Genomic DNA, 18,183 nt, shown 5'->3' on the forward strand with positions numbered 1-18,183 from the left:
ATATATCAACAGTTTCTAATACAAAAACTTATCTAGTCTGCTTCCCTAGCTTGACAACTAATACGGAGTGACAGACCAGTGGAAGGTAAAACTCCAGCATACTCTTCCATGCAATGTTATATAGGCCAGCTTTAAATATTTTAAACAGCCTGAAACCAGCCAACCAAAGCTTATATTCTTCAGCTTGCCTCCAGTACAAACACAGAGTTGCATAAAAAAAGTTGATCTTTCCATAGCAGAAGATTAGTTACATGCTAATCAGCAGCTGGAACCTCATCAAATCACCTTTTGAGCTGGAAAATCTTCTGGGGTTTCATTAGCTCATGTACCAAGAGAAATTATGCTTTAAAGTGTCAATATACGATACAGAAAATGTCTGTCATGTGTCAAAAAGCACTGATAATGAATAAATATGATTTAGTAGTTAAATGTGGAATTTTTATGCTATTTTCCAAAAACAGAGGATCTACAAGACTATGAAAATAGCTAATTAAAATCCATTTGATGCATTCAAGCTTCTCACTTAACCAAAAGAAAAATCTAAGTTGAAATTACACTTGAAATTTGTGCAGTGTCTAAAAATTTATACTCAGTGTATCTTCACAGCTCACTTTAAGGACTAGGCTAATATTTTGACTAATATTAATGGAGAATGCACACTAAAAATACACTTCAATGGGATCCTGACATTGATGTTAAGCTCACACATGATAAAGTTAAAAGGTACCTAGATACCTATTTATACCACTAGATAAGAATTCAGCTTTACTTTTTAATACATTATGAAAAAAACCCCACTACAATACAGGAAGAACCGATTAAATTTACAAATGCTACAGAGAAAAAAACATCCAAAGTGCTTAATCTAATTTTGTTCTCCAAATGGATGTTACATTGGAAGAAGAATTATTCAAAGCCTGTACTGGCATATAGCAACATATACAAATACACGTATCTTTCATTAACTACTCAATAAGACTGCAATTAGGGCTAGCTAAAAAAAATCCTTTATCAGTTTAGAAGTTGTTCATGAAATAACATTGACTTTCTCATTAATTGCGTTTTGCTGTCAGAGGTCATAATTTACACAAGTTTTAGCAAATTTCACCTGTTTAAGAGCTTTCAAGTCTCAAGTGACTCAGTCAACTCTGAAGGACAATTTGATAATCAGCATCTACATGCAAATATGTTCACAATCCCAGAATGCACACTCCCCTAAAGCCTTCTATTTGAACCTCATTAGACATCCTTTTCACATCTTCACTTCCTTTTTTTTATCTTTAATTTTTACACAGCTCTAAGACACTTATCTCCATGTATGATAACTAAGAAACTATCTCCATGACACTTCTTTTACTTTTTTCACACATTGGAACATGCAGGAACATGTATCACCTCTCGCTTGGACTACTCCGACATGGCTGAAATATTTTCTAAATAATCAGATACTTCTCCAGCTATGAGATAATAAGCTGATTTGTTAAACCACAGCAACATGATGGGCAACCTAATTAACTGGAGAGACTGAGTCCATCACACAGGACTAACACAGACTTACATGGCTCTAATGGGTGAAAAAGTATTTGGTTCCAATTAATTATTTCTCCTCATCAGTACATTCCTCTTCTTTTTATTCAGCTTTTCAGTACGACTCTTTTGATTAAAATGATAGTCAGCTGAGCATGTATGTTTCAGTGGTTCTTGGTGTTCTCGTTTACCTTCTTCCATCTGCATCCATTACAATGTACACTTGTTCTCCTTTGACCTGGAGATTCTACACCCTTTTCATCAGTGCCTCAACAGTCTCATCCTTTTTGTTCAATAGCAGACTGGGTTTTGGTTTCCTAAATAAACTCTTGATTAGCAGCAGCACAAACAGGAAAACGTTGAACTCCCCTCTTGAAAAGACCACATCTCCTGGCAAACCCCACCTACTACTGTTAAAACTACCTCAAATTAAATAAAAGAGTCTGTTGGGAGCACTTGATACTGCACTGTGCTCCTTTTTGTCTCAAATGTAACTGCAACAGAAAAATGAAAGCTACAACATCCATCAGTTGGAGAACACTCCTAGTAATTGAAATCTTCCTTATGCACAACTTTCTCTGCTACGCTGTCACAGCTTGCAAGTGTTCCTTAGCTTTATTTGTAGTTCATATCTTGTTTTCATGTTTCTTAAATGCATTAACCACAATCCCCACTAATGCCAATTTTGATTAACTTGGACAGCTCAGTAGAAAAGAGACAAAAATAAAACTTAATTCAAACAAATATTGGGTCTCACAAAGCCACTAGTCACAGATGACAAGTATCTAATCTCAGCTTCATTGGATGGATTTTCCTTAGTTAGATCCTAATTTATGTGGACACGTGCCCATTACACATGAAACTGGAAAGCATCAGGTTATGAGAGAAGAGAAATACACTGCCCAAAGGACTTCAACAATTGCATCAGAAACAAGTGGGCTAGCATAAAATAGAAGATGATAAATTTTTTAGGACCACCTTCTGAGCCTGCAAGATAAAATACGCGGGTTCCTTCAGGTATGCATTATTAAAACAGCTTTTTGTGATCCAAATAACCACTTAAAAAAGAAAAGTGACAACATCAAAAAAGCAAAACAAAACAATAAACAACAACCAAAACCAACCACAATATCACAGACATGCAGTAATACTGATAAAAAGGAAGCATCTATCAGAACATTGCCATGTTGATGTGATTAACCTCTCAACTAGAGAAGTATAGAAGTAATACAAGTTAATTAACTTGACTTTTATTTGTGTTCCATTTCTTCTTTGAGGTCTGATACTAGAAATCTGGCATAGCAGCTTGTCAAAAAACCCCACCAGACCACACATACAGCAGCTCTCATCTTTCACATGATTCAGGCTTTATAGCCACATAAAAGTGTATTTTTAATGTGAAATTACAAATATAAACTGGTTAGTTTTAATCACTTCTCCTAAGTGCAGACAACATTTTGTAAATATAAGCTAGCTCAGGTAATACAAGAAAACCCAAATTCTGACTGTTAATTCATTGTTCCAAATCATTAGGCAAAGCATGTTTAATCTCCTTTCTTCAACAATTAACATAGCATTAAATAGCTACGTAGAAAATAGCATAAATAGCACTGCAGAACCTTTTCACACTAAGCAATTTTGGTCAGTAATTAACTACACATCTAAACGGACAATACTGAGAAGAGTATGAATATGTTAGGTAAGATTTAAGTAATTAAAATTAAAGTTGTGTACGTAATGTATGCCTGCAATTACACAAAAAATTTGGGTAATTACATGGTGCAATAATCAGTTATGAATTAAAACCTACTGCTTAGGCATGTAGCTTCCCAGGCTACACTTGCAGTTGCCAGAAGCACAGTTTAGACATGTAGATGAGGACAGATAGACAGGAATCTCATATTTCCACAGAAACAGGAAGTTTGATATTTTAAGTAGTGACTACCTTCAACTGCATGCAACTGGAAACCTACATAAGGCTGTTTCAAGTTCCAACTTTTTCTATCTTGTTCCGTCTACCGTATTTTTCACACACACACACACACACACACTATATATATATATATTTATGTATTTATTTATTTATTTTTTAATTATTTTAAAAACAAGCATCTAACTTCAAGGAAAAGCAGCACTATACTCATTACCTAAAATTCTCTTTATGTTATGTTGGTTTCTTACCGAGTTCTACATCCTGATCGTCAGTAAGAACAAGGATGATGTTTGGGCGGATGTTTCTACGGTCTCTTTGAAATCTTCCCTTTAGACGCTGATTTAACAGGAAAGCTGAACTTCCATCCAACAGAGATAAAACCACCATCATGAACAATCCGAGGACAACACTATGCTGTGCCATATTGTGTTGATTTTGTGTTAATGGCTTCTGCTTCTTTTTTGTTTGCAGGTATCCTATAAGAGAGAAAGAAACGCGTTTATTTATACTTTTCACAGTAGAGCATCAAACTCTTACTCCTCCTTTGACACATAAAAAGTAATCTCCTTATTTAAGGTTCTGGGATGTACTGAGATGACATTTTTGCTTACTGCATCAAAAAATGCAGATGTCAAAAACACATCTATGTATATCTTTAAGCAACAGTAAAATTTACTGAGTTTGCCACACATTTATAAACTCAAAAAGAATCGTCAAATTAGATGACTTCTTATACACTGTTTTATCTTACAGATTTCATTAGAGTACAGAGCAGTCCAGACCCTGAAACTGTTGTAGGATACTGTTTGAAGTCTCCAGCTTTGATGATAGTGTGATTTCCATACAACATTTCTATTGGTCTCCAAGATTTTGAAGTATTATTGAGTACCGAAGGCTACGACTGCAAATGACTGGGAATGCACTGAAATGTTTTGCACTGCCTTAGACTTTACTTCACCATAAACACAGCTCCCCCAGTTCGACTTGTTTGTAAAACAGAGCAAAACTAACCGATACTGCTCCTTCCAGTGAGCCAGAAAAGACAGTCTGGCCATTCCTCCAAGGAGATTCCTAAAAATGAATGAGCATGCTGAAGCATTTTTGAAATCACAGTTATGCTCAGTCTTCTGCTATAAAGGGATTTTCTCCTGCTTTCAGAAGTTAAAATACTGGTATGAAACTGCATGGAAATATCAAGTACTAATTATTTCATCAGACCTAGTGATCAATGACTCAGTTTCTGATGGGTTCCTTACTTGCTGCTCACCACTTCCTGGACTGTTGCCAATGATCTCTTGCAATGCAGTGAAAAAAAAAAAAAAAAATCAATTAATAATGACACAAGGGAGGCTCTCTGCTTTTTGTAAAGACCAGAAATGCCTGAGTAGAAAGAACCTAGCCAAGTATATTTCATCCGAATAAATACATTGGCTATTCTGTTCCTATAGCCACTTGGGAGAACAATTTTTCCCCAAGCAGATTATTTCATAGCCATGTTATTACTTCATCTCTCTCAGTTGTCTGTTCTTTGAGATAAATTCTTATTAAGAAAGTTCTCATGAAATAGCAAAACCACTGGTCTGAAAAATTACACTCAAATTCTATGCTTATTTAAGAAATAGGTATTTAATTTTCATATAAGTCAACAGATACGCACTAAAGTATGATGCAATATTTACTAAGGCTGCTTTCCAAAAATGTATGCTAACACATTTTTGAAGTAAAGAAAAATCCATCTTCCTTAGTATTCTCTCTATTGAGTTTTACTAGGAGGTGAAATCAACTTTCTTCATCAAAAATAAAGATTAATTTTACATATCTTAGCAGTTATTCCAGTGGGTAGGGAAAGAGAAAAATCCAGCTTTCTAAATTCAGAGATAGAGTTTTAGTACCTTTGCTGCTGATCAGAGACTTGCCAGGCTATAGCAGAACAAGCACTGGTCAATTTTCATTCTTTGTACTCAGAATTCCATCTGCAGCAGTAGAACTGGGAAGAACCATGTCAGATTCAATGTGTTGCTACCATCCAGAGAAGTCAAAAGCAGCCTGAGAAGCAAAGCTGGATCTGTTTCAAAACAGGAGGGGGAAAAAAAACATCAGCTTAGCAGGCATACGTATATATTCCTAGATACCGGCTTTCTGGGGGGAAGAGGTAGAGAAATGGCTTCTGATCTTCAAAGATTATTCCACACATATTACACTTTAACAGAAAACAAAATGAACAAAAAAGAATAATACAGATGCTTTTATCATTTCTATTTTTCTGACAGTCTAAAATTTAATATGTTTTTTTTTTCCCTACTGTTCTACATTAGCCAATCACTTCTCTGAATAATAGCATTTGCTGTCATTTCTTGCAGCACTTGGAAGGCTGTCCCTTTTTCCTGTATCTGCTCTTAACTACACTCACTGAAGAGTGCTGTGCATATGATAATCTGTGATAACCTTCATCCTGTTCTTTTCACTTTTAAACACATGCATGGAAGTAACCTTACAGCCTCTTTCCCCTCAGTCTGTCTTTTCCTCAAAGTTTATTGTCCCTCACTCACTCCATTGTATTTAAAAACAGAAGTTGTCCCCAGCTCAGAGTGTCGCTTATCTATCTGTGAAATACTTAACACATTCAGGGATGCACTTAAACTGCTGTTTCATAGCTACTTTACCAAACGAGTACATTTATGGTTAACAGAATTAGTTATATCTGAGAGGATGCTGCGGATGGAGAAGAGAACTTATTGTAAAGTACAAGAGGCATTTTCTCCCCAAACCTGTTATCTCTTTCTCATCCCCCTCCTCAATGGAAAATTGTCAACTATTTTGATGAGTTATGTTCCTGTTATTATCGGGGTAAGTGCTGCCAGGAACCAGCTCAAAGCATGTAATTACGTGCAAAACTCACACCAGTAACTAGGTAAGAAAATTAAAGCAATTTTAGAAAATAACCTATTTCTTAAAATGTGTAGTCATAAAAGAAAGACGTGCCACTACTAACAACGTATTTGCTGTAAAACCTAAAAGCCAGCTTTAAATAGTTCTGAGAATAGTAACAGAAGAGTCTCTTGCATGGACTGCCAGTGGTCAAATATAGATGAATATTTTAACCCTTTGCTTTCAGTGAACTTCAGGGAAGGAAACATGACATAAAGCACATTAATAATTCTTCCCCCATTTCTATCAACAAGTTAAACCATGACTCAACAGCAGCACGAAGAGTCTGCCGGCAATGCCCCAATCTGCCTTCACTTTTAATATAGCACCCACTCCAATGATGCATTTTGTTCTGAGTGGCACAGATGGTCCACTGCTTTATGCGTCTCTGCAGGCCATCCTCCAATATTAAAGATGCTTGATTTGTAGTGGTTCTCATGAGAATTAGGTACGCCTCCTATTTTCTCCCAGATTACACATATGAACTTGACAGGTCTGGCCACTCCTGTTTTATATTTAGGGAAGTGCTATCAGAAATGCATCAGACATTCTGCAGCTGGGTCATCTAGCTGAGCTTTATCAAGCCTACAACTTCCGAGCAGGCTGCAGAAGAGAAAGTCTGGTCCTCTTATTTTCTGTGGTTTACGGTCAAGTTTAACAAGTCCCTGACTCCCTTCATAGCCTGAATTAGATACAGCTGCCTCTTTTTGTTCTTAACTCCCGCTAGTACAGGGAATAAGAATAGTGCCAAACTCAGTTCTCCTGTGTGGCAGCGCAGAACATTACACTAAGTTACATCATAGAAGTTGAAGATTTTAGTGCATTTATTCTATTTATAAAAGAACGGAGACAAGTTCTTCTCCCAAGTAACTTTAACACCAAGGAAGAACAACTTCTTTTTAATACTGCCCTCAGTAATTGTTGTCAGTTCCGCTGCAGCACAGGCAGGATGCACAAGGATGACTGATGTCAGTCCTATCCCCAGATGGTGTTTTTTATCAAGCTATTGATTAGTATTGCTTGGCACAGATGTAACATCACTGTGTGTCAACCCAGTAGCTGATAGCAGCCAGCACACAGTGCAGCTCCAAACCTTGCTAATATCAGCCACACAACTGTCCTGTGCACAAACCTAGTGCAACTTTACTTAAGTTAAACAATTATGTTAGGTCAACATAATCAAGAGTACTCCCGTTGTAACAGAAAAAGCACAAAGATACCAAATTAATTCATGTATCAAATACGTAAGATAATCCTGCTTTAAGACTATTTCTACAAAGCTGCTGCCTAGTTTTGCTTACACTAACTGATCTTTTTCTTTCTTATGTGAGCTGCAAAGCACTAAATACAGAATTGGTACAGCAGCCACAATAGAACAGGGTAACAGCATGAAAGCCACGAAGTGGAACTGCACAGTAAGGGAAAGCAGGTTAGCAGCAAGCAACACACACCTGCTCCACATCCAGCTGGAGCCAAGACCAGGTGCATTATTTCAGCACACTTAGGTGTGCCATTTGTCCACTGTTTAAAGTCATTGAAATACATGGTGGCGGATCCATTCCCTAGCAACCAACCCAATTAAAACCACTTTGCCAGTTAAATGGATTCAGCCGCACTGCTGTTCTCTTAACTCCCGAGTTGCTCCTATACATGCCAGGTTTGGTTCTGACATTACATTTTCACTGAAGCTATCAGCCATCATTGGAAACCATCACATTTTGTTAGTAAGAGATAAAAACAGCTTTATTTGTGAACTGGAAGGATTTCTCTTGGTAATCCAACCAGGTCCTCAGGAGAAGGATGAAACTGCCATTCATGCTGTAATCTAACAACATGAGGTATGTTCTTCTGCTTTGGAAATTCCTTCTTTCCTTTTCTTTTTCCCCCAGCAAGTTGAAGTTTAAGTACAGCTAAGTGTGGCTCTCAATGAAGACAGCTGTGCTGATTCACCTACCCTAACCGTGGCTCCATTATTTTCCTTCACAAGCAACCAACACTTATTCAGAAGTCAGGAACAGAGCTTTCAGACTTATCAGGGCACCGGATTACCATGCAGACGAATTCTCCTGAATTGTTTTCCTTATGCTGGTGAACTCCATACCAAAGCTAAATATTTATCAAAGGGAAGCCTACGTTCATTGTGGAATCTCTTCCTTATTATGCAACTTCCTTTCAACTAACACTGAATTACAGTTCAGTTATAGTTTTTCTTAGAACTTTATTTAAAAAAAAAAAAAAAGGTTAAAAATACTTAAACTCCTCACATCTCCGTTCTATTCTTCCTATTCACCGCTTGCATATTTTTACTACAGGTTTCCTGTAAGTCACAACATTCATAAGCCTTCAGGTAGGTTGCATTGCTAATTGGATCCCCAAAACCCACAGTAACAAACATGTTTTTCTGCACTACGTGCAGATAACAGCCCAACAACAACTTCTAAGAGATTAAGAATTACTCCTCTATTATACTTATTATCCTCACGTCTTTATAAACCATAGACACACTGATTTTAAAGATAGTTATATTAACTTGTGTTACGTACAATAATAACCACAGACTTACCAGAAGGGAATGAATACAAGAACATTAAGACAGAAAAGGTAGGCAAGAGCACTTACTGACACCAACATTCTATCAAGTAAACAGATTTTTTTCTGCAGCTACATATAAAAACAAACCCTGCTCTGTATATACACCCGTTAACACATACAGACGTTCAGCTGCACGCGTTCCCCGGATGCACGCGATGATTTATGAAACGGGAGGCTAAGTGCTACAGCATCAGTCATCTGCCAACTCTTCTCCTCGCGACCACCGCCCGCCGCGGGCTGAGCTGCCGATGTCTGCACCGAGCGCCCTCCGCGCCGCACCGGGCTGGGGCTGAAGGGCGGCGGCGCCGCGGGAAGCAACGCGAGGCGCTCCCAAAGGCACGGCCGCACCGCATCGCCCCCGTCTGCCTTCCCAGCTCTTTTTCTCCGAACGCCCCACACAACTTCCAGCCCCCGCCGCACGAGTCCCTCCGCCTCGGCTCCCCGCCCGGTTCGGCCTCCGGAGCCGCAGACGCGGGGCACCGCCGCCCCCTCCCCCGCCGCGCACTCACCGCGGAGATGGAGCTCAGCCGCGCCGTGCCGTCGCGCTGCCAGGCCGCCCGCGGAGCGCCGCGGCGGAGAAGCGCATCCTCGGGCAGCGGCCGAAGCCTGCTCCAGAGCGAGCGACGGGAGGAAGCTCTCGGGCGGGTGCTCCGCTCCACCCGCCCCGTCCTTCTTCCTCTCCCTTCTGCCTTCCCCGTTTTAAAAACTTCATTTACCTCGAAGATCCTCCTCCCAGCATTGACGCAACGCCCCAGCGGCGCGCAGAGGAAACCTGTTCCTCCGGCCGCAACTCGCCCCGAGCCCGGCGGCAGCTCCGCAGGCTGTGGCTGCTCAGCGGGGCCCGGCCCCCGCCGGGGGAAAAGTGCGCAGAGCCTACCGGGCAAACGGAACGCTGCGGGGGGCGGGAGAGGGAATGAATGGCCCCTCGTGGGCTGTGGTCCGCTTGTAAACGGCCCGGGGGGCACACGAGGAGACCTCCAGCACTGCCCCCTGCCCTGGTACAGCAACCCATTACACTTGTGCAAGGGAAATGAAGGGACACAATGCTTATTAGTAACTGAGAAAAGCTTAGCCGAGTTCCTTGAGGCGGTGACTTGAAACAAAATCCATCATACAATGAAAAGTAACGGTGTTCAAATAAATACCTAAATACATTCTTTCAAAATGCCTAAGAACAGCTTTCGAAGGTACTGATTTAATATAATAGTACTTTACAAAAAGCATAATTTTCTTCAAACATTGCACTGGTGACAATGTCACACTGGGCTTACTCACACTTTACTACTGTATCTAATGCAGAATTACACACATCACAAATTCCTTGATTTCGAGCTTCCATCTTTTCAACTATGAAGTTTCAAGCATGCATCTAAAAATAAAGAAAATTAATGCTGCCATTTTTATCATTAAATGATGCTACAGTGAAAATGGTGTTACGTGGTGGAGAATGGACAGGACAGCTTTTCTGTGCAAGAACGTCATTGAAAGAAAAGCAGTAAGTGACTGAGCAGAAAAAGAAGATCCCATCACTTTGCTACTTGAAGTCCAAATCAGGATGGAAATATGGCAGTTCCTGAGAACTCCTAAGGAAAATGACCAGCTGTAGTTTCAAGGAAAAAAGTCAGCACAGGCGAGATGCGTAGGAAGAACTATAATTGTTTGAGAAGTAAATATTTTGAAAAGCCACACAGGATATATTAGAAAAAACAATGAAAATGTACTCATTTAATTTATGATTTATTTGGATTTTAGCCTAAAAACAAACACTGCTTCCAATGACCCAATTCTGACTTTGCTGCAAAAGGCTAATCGTCCTGACCCTTTTTCATTAGGCCGCATTCTTCACTACATTCAGTGTGACCCTGGATCAGCTCAAATGAAGCAGCACAGATCCCCCATACAGCTGCAGCACGGTGGGGGAACCTGCCAGCTGTGCTCAGGAACCACGAGCACAAGAGGAGCACTTTCTATCAGCACAACTGCATCCACACTAGGGGTTGCAAGGGTACAACTGCGTTAGTGCAAGTACACCACTCCTGAACAGCGAGTCGCACTAATGCTGAAGGTGCATGTAAAACAGGGGCTACGTGTTGCTGACATTTTGGTAAGATGGTTATATCGCTTTCGGAGATAGCATTTGACCTTTCAGCAGTGACTTCCATCTCCTGATAAAACAATTCACAGCCAATTAAGTTTTACAACACACCTGTGAGCTATACTGTTCCATTTCCACATATTTTAGACACAAACTTGAGTTGGATAAGACAGATGAGTCACACAGAGCAAAAAAGACATTCAGCAGCGAGGTCAGGAACAGAAACCAGGAAACTCTGCATTCCTCTGTCCCAACCACAGGCCAACAGTACGCAATCTCCAATGCACAGACTCTACAGACCAGCTTTAGAAGGACTGCAAACATTAACTACCAAGTGAGAAGAAGTTTGCTGCACAGTTTGCTACGCAGTGGTCCACACACTACGCAAGAGAAGGAAGCATACATGCTCCCTTTTTAAAGGGATTTTCGATCGTAAGGAACACATGACCTAATGAAGTTTCATTGTGAACTTTCTTCAACAAGCTACAATCAACAAAGACACTAAAATGTGCATTAGTGACAGCGGAGTAGCAATCTAAATTTGATTTAGCATCAGTGGAAAATCTGTCGCAGCAGATCATTCATTTCAACAAAAGGGTAAATTCACCTCGCAGTCAGTGCATGTAATTTCCATTAATGTTAATGGCAGTTATGCAAGTGCATTAAGAGGATAATGTACCCCCTGGTTTGTGACAACCCTGCAAAGTGAAAGGTGCTTCCTCTTCAAGAGAATGGGGTTTCCAGATCATGCATTTCAAAATAACTTCTTTTGGCACTGTTACAAACAGGATAGATAACTATTATATGTACTTGGAGAACAGTTTCCAAAGTTACAGCAGTTTAGCAATTTTAGCTCATTTTCCTAGTGCCAAAAATTCAAAGGATATAGGCATATTTAAAACACTGTGGCTTATTTGAAGTCTCAGGCAACAAAATCACGTGAAATTACTGGTAAAATGAGAAGGCCTGAAAGACTGCTGGTGCAAGGGAGAAGGAATGATGTAGGCTGATACTTCTGAAATGAAATAAATCCTCTTCGTTCACTAACTGTAAAAGAATTCTGTGTATATTTGGACCATCACACACACACAGAATCAGGAGTCCAAGAGCTAAAATGAAGAAGGAAGACTATTTCTTTAACTCCCAATTTTCTCACTGAACACCACCAAATAAATTTGAGTGAGCTCTCTCATAGCATGTCATTTAAACAGATTGGAGTTGTTTTATTGCACTTCAAAACAACAAATATTGCCAATTATGCAAGTAATTACTCTGTAAAATCCCTGGATATACCTACTGAAATTAGGAGGAAACAGATGTGCAGACTTTTCTTTGAATACCATCACACATCTATCCGCATTGTTAGGCAACAACCCCTCTCAAAATTAAACCTGCACTTTCCCTGCACACCTTACTTTGAAGTAGGACAGCACAGAAAAAGACACTGAACAACTCACATTGGAATGTTTACTGATCTATGGATTTGGGCACCAAGGGGAACCACTTTGACCCAGCTGGCAAGATAGTGGGGATTCATACTGTTAGCTTCCCATTAGCTCAGGGACAACAGCCCATAGCCAAGGGTGTAGAAAGCAAGCATGGGCAACTGTACCCCCATCACAGAGCTCTGGGAACAGGAAGAGGAGCACTTCTAGAAACTCTGGGAAATGACAGGAGAGTCAGAGAGAGTTCAGTCATCTAAAAAAACAAAAACAAAAACCAAACCTCCAAACCAACTCCATAAATGGAAGAAAAAGAACATGCTACTTGAGACATCTCTTTCACTGTTGCCAAATACAACGTGCTTTCAGAGCTCTCTTCTCATGTTGCATGAGATAGAACAGCTGACTTGCACACTTTTAAGTACTTCATTCAATGCTTTCCAACTTTTCTTACTACCCTTGATTTTACATCATATGTAAACCTCACAAACCATTGGTCAATTTGATCTCTCTTCTCTTTTCTCCTGTTTTTCAGTTCAGACACACATGTTAAGAGCCATCTTTAAAAGCTTGGAAAAAAGCCAGCAGCAGAATACAAGCCTGACATCACCTTCATTTTCTCAGGGTATCATACCACTGTAAATCATACCAGGGTTATACTATTTTACAGATGCAGATATTATGTTATTAAAATTTCTTTAAACAAGGGAATTTCAGCTGCATAAACTGTGTATATATTGCTTCAACAACAACTATTAACAAGGCACAGTGTGAAACCCAACGTTCAATATCATCATCCCATACATTGTATACATTTTATATTGCAGATCCAGCTAGAAATAATTTTGTGGGTGGCTGCTCCACTCCTATCCTTTCAGAATCAAGTTACACTTACTATATATATGCACTCAGGTTATAGAATAGAACAATTAATATGTTTTAAGGTGCTATGAAAATGGAAAAGGGAACAGCCAACAAAAGCAAGGAGAAAGGAACGTTTCATCTTGTTCTATTGATCCAAATGCTAAGAAGTGGATCTGTTCTTCTGCTCACTTCTTCAGCATGAAAATACAAATTTAGTATCCTAATAGGATTTAGTTACGGCTGTGAGTTCACAGAGTGAAGCAAAAATAATTTCTAGACAATGATAAATCAAATGATCTTAATCACAAGTGGGTGCAACTTCTCTAGTGAGATCTGGAATCAGTGAAGATGATTGAGATGTTGTACCAATAGCAAAAATAACATTCCAGTGCACTGATAGTTTACCTACATGGATATCAAACTCAAAACAAAGCTTCCAGTAAGCTAAACAGAAATTCATGGCAAACATTAGAATGATTCTGAACTGCACATACAAAATTAATGTGTGCTCAGCATTGATATTAGGAATAAGCCTCAATGATGTATCTGAATATCAATACAAGTATGAACTGTTGTTGGTCACAAAGCTCCTATAACAAAGAAATGGTGAAAGAAAAACAATCCTTCTTTTTCCCTAGTTATAAATTACCCTTACAACAGTTGTTTGTAAGCCAGCAGTGATTTAATATTCTTTTTAATAAATAATTTTTCTTTTCATAAAGAATTCAGATGTGTTTTGTTTTAAACATCTTGATCTCATTTCCCTTGGTAGGCTTTCAGTGTTTCAGTATGGCGTGCAAGCTGCCTCTTACTCTGATGCTGAAAATGTATGGATATGAAACAATGGGATAAGAGTCAGAAAGATGCATTCAGTTAACACTAAATGACTACTGCTCTCCTTCCTCGGCACACAGCAATACATAACACAAGAAATGAAGTGCTTTCATTTGCTTTTAGTAAAAATTTTTAGGAAGTCAGCAGCCATTTTCCTTATTTCAATAGGATTTTGTAAGAAAATAGAAAAGCACGTAACAAAAAAGTGTGCATTTCTGATTAGAAAGTGCTACAACAGAGACATGACAAATCAACTGATACAAGATGGATAGAGCAGCAAGTCTTAACTTCATCTAACTACCGTGTTCATTCTTTTCTGTACATTTAACGTTAGTAAAGGATCTCAGAAGGATTTAGAAAATTGTAATATGCATAAAACCAGAATCTCTAACAAGTATCATTACTTCTTTTTAAGAGAATAATGAATTTTAATAGTGAGCCTTATCTTTTGAAGGTGTTCTGCAGATGTGCCTTGAGGGTCAGAACTGATGCATCAGAAACAGAGTGGTTACTTTGTGAGAAATGTTCACCGAGCAGCCGTTGGCATGGCTCTCACTCACTGATCCACCTGCAATGATCAGGAGAGTTTCTCTGACTCAGTAATGCTCTAAATGCACTTTGCAACTTTTCCAATATTCATGCGTTCATATAATACCATTCGATTAGTTTTTTTTCCATGTTAGAGAAATTTCAGGCTGATTATATCTAAGTGCTAAAAATCAGTCTTCAGCTACCCTCTGTGCTCAGATTCTACGCAATTAGATTTCTCTTTCATATCTTCTTATATAAGCAGATAAAAGATAACCTGACTAGCATCCTGGTCTTCTACCTAATTATCTTGGTTTAAACCTTACATTTTCTTTCTTTAACGCAAGTACCCATTTTAAGTCATTTATATCTATGTTTTCTTCATGCCTAGTGCATATTACAAAGATCCATCTGAGTCCCTTTGCTATTCAATACTGTCCTTTTGAATTATTATTTGTAATCATAATTTCTTCTTTCATTTGGGGAAAATAACACGTTCTTTTCTCTAGCTGCAGTGGCAGCAGTCTATTTGTCATTAAGAAAATAATAACTCATCATTACGATAGGAGCCTTGCTGGCTGCAACTACATTTTGGCAAAGAACAAATTAAGTCCAATTGGTTCCTCTTAACACTCTCTTCGTTGAACCTCAGAGCTGCCCTGTGATATCTGATCCCATATTCCTTAATTCAGGCAGAATTTTATCACTAAAATTAGTAGAAGCTATGTCTGTATTTTTACCAAGTCCTTGCATTACCAGTTACAGGTCACATATTTTACACACCAAGCACAGTTTGCACATCTAACATGTGGTGAACTGACTTTTCAGAAGCATTTAACACCTAATGGAAACAGCTCTGAAAAATTTTGTACTTTTCCTTAAGTCCTGAAATTGCAGTTGAACACTTGATGTATGCAAGTACATGAAGTAGAATGATTTTCTCCAATCCAAAAAGGCTCTGGCAGTGGTACTTCATAATCCCAAGGTGGACTGCCCCTTTCCAACACTTTTGGCTTGTGTTTTTCTAAATGCACACAAGATTATAGAGCAATTTTTGTTCCGGCCTTCATCAGTTTAATGCAAAGTAACTGGAATAGTCTAGTATAATTTTACCAAGAAGAAAGATTTTCAGTGAACAGAAAAGTATTTCACCACAGATACTGTGACACACCTATTAAAAGAGAATCTACTCAAGACTCCTTGTTTTACAATTACAAACCTCCACACTTGAAGTGTTCTTTAATATAGCCATCTACTTTATTAAAATTTAGAACAAAACGCAGAAGTGCCCAATCTCTCAAAATATGGAGATACTCTCAAAATTCATATTTGCAAAGAAGAAAGCAGCGTTTGAAAAGCATTCCCAGATTTCAGTTGCTGGAACTGAACTCACGCAGAGAGAAACAAGAGAGAAGCAGTTCCTGACTTACTGCTACAAACTGTCACATTTGAGCATGAGGTGCTCAGATAACACCTAACAACCAGCCATTTCCCACCGCGCCTGGTTTTCTACAATCCAAATCCAACTTGTTTGGCTGACACCATAAAACAGGAAGCTGACACTGGAATGCTGCATTATCATATGGATGTACAGCACAGATCTGAAGTCAACTGAAAATCTTTGGCCTTTCATAGATGAAAATATATAAATTATAATCCCATTAGATTTTTACTTTAACTGGTTTAGCGTATTTTAGATTGCCCAATATATATAGCATAGGCTGGCATGGGCTGTTCAGAGAAGCAGTGGAAGCCACAAACTTGGAGACATTCAAGTGAGGCTGGACCAACTCTGACCAACCTCAGCTGGCTGTGAGTCCATCTTGACTGCAGGTGAGGTGGACTGGATGACTTTCAAAGGTCCCTTCCAACTGAAAGATTCTATGATTCTACTACAACTATCAAAAAGGAATTTGTTTACTTTGATCCTGTAAGGACCCACAAGAAAACAAATTGAAGCTCACTGCGCTGTATAGAGAAAAAACATCATGTTCCAATTTAGTCCTTTTCAGCAGTGCTCAATTGAGGTCACTGCTCTAGGAGATCAAGAGAAATATGTGTAAACAAAGCAGATATGTCTGTTGCAGAGTTGATAATAGTCACTGGTGTTAACTCACCAGATTTGCATTGCTTTATCAGACAGCACTCAATAACAAACTGCTGGGAGGATGCTCTGACACCATGTTACACATGCACTCCTCACAGCACTGAGGAGCTTCGCTGTTGCTGTCAGGATCTGAAGTTAAAGAAACCACTACTCATCAGTTTTTACTTTGTAATCAAATTTGAGTACCAGAGAAACCTCAAGGGCACGTTTTGACTTTTGAAAGCACTTATTTCTCAAATTTTCTTGAAGTAGAACTTTTCTTTTTCACCTTTTCTCCTAAACATGTCTGCAAGTTCTTATTCTTCACATGCACCTTCAGTTGCGAGCATGTGTCTGACAAATGAGGAAGCAGAAGTCTCAAGAAGAGTGACAGGAAACTCTGCTGTGGGAGCCATTACTGTATATATGCATATATCCTATCAAACTTTACGATGGCCTGAATGGATCAAGCATGTAACAGAAGAGCCAACCTTAAGCCATTCTGTCAGTTCTGACATGTTCAAAAATGGATGAAGTTACCCCTACAACAAAGAGATTGTGCTAGATCTTGAACAACAAAGATTTAGATTTACATTTCCAGATGATCCAGTACTGCACAGATCTAATCTTAATGATCATAAACAATGTTTTGCATGAAAACGTTATTCTCCTTGCTTTATTAGTTACAGAATCAGAATGCTAGCATTTGCCTATCAGACCTTAATGTAAAGCAAAAGATGAGACTGAAACACTCGATTTAGCAAGCTGTGTTACAGAGCCAAGGCTCCTCAGACTGTTTTTGCAGTAGTAATTTCATAGAAAACCTTTTCAAGTTCATAGCAGGTATTTCCTCAGTTTGCAGTACGCTGTTCTCTTTATCCCTTCCTGTTAAGTCTGAAGAAAATGAATTTAGTGAAAATATTCATTAGACCTGCCCCGGTGACTACAGAGATGAGCTAGGGTAAGTTAGAAGATTAGTTTCTTAGTAGCTTGATGAGTTTAATGGAAAGAAATGAAAGAAACAATTAAATGCTGTTGCAAACAGTAACTGCATGGATATGGATACTAATAACTGTAGTTGGAATTTAAACTCTATAAAATGTAGGTGCTTTCATTTTCACATGCACCAGTTCCTGATTATTCTCTCCTATAACAGCAATGTGATCCCAAACAATCTATTATCTTGGTGCTTTCTTCCCCACATCACTTTTACTGAAATGAAGTGCATCATAAAATGGTCCAACTCAACTGGTCTCAGGCCACGTAAGTGAAATTGCAGTTTATGTTTAGCAGCATTCTATAAGATGAGAATAACCTGTCTGTGACATTTTCACAACCTCAAATGTATTGCATT

The 18,183-nt window shown here is 38.8% G+C and overlaps 1 protein-coding gene across 14 annotated transcripts in view; it reads right to left on the minus strand.

The window, feature by feature from the left end:
• The window catches only part of SULF2 (sulfatase 2), a 129,833-nt gene that overhangs the window by 48,316 nt on the left and 63,334 nt on the right, over positions 1–18,183 (minus strand). For 8 of the 14 annotated variants that reach the window (XM_072350491.1, XM_072350483.1, XM_072350490.1 and 5 more), the window contains 2 exons: positions 5,353–5,525; positions 3,709–3,936 (listed from right to left, as the gene is read on the minus strand). In XM_072350491.1, the coding sequence (XP_072206592.1) occupies positions 3,709–3,883 (175 nt within the window). In that variant the 5' untranslated portion in view covers positions 3,884–3,936; positions 5,353–5,525. The other 6 variants (XM_072350482.1, XM_072350493.1, XM_072350488.1 and 3 more) reach the window with 6 other exon arrangements.

This window comes from Excalfactoria chinensis, chromosome 15 (genome assembly GCF_039878825.1).
Source record: "Excalfactoria chinensis isolate bCotChi1 chromosome 15, bCotChi1.hap2, whole genome shotgun sequence".
NCBI classification, from domain to species: domain Eukaryota; kingdom Metazoa; phylum Chordata; class Aves; order Galliformes; family Phasianidae; genus Excalfactoria; species Excalfactoria chinensis.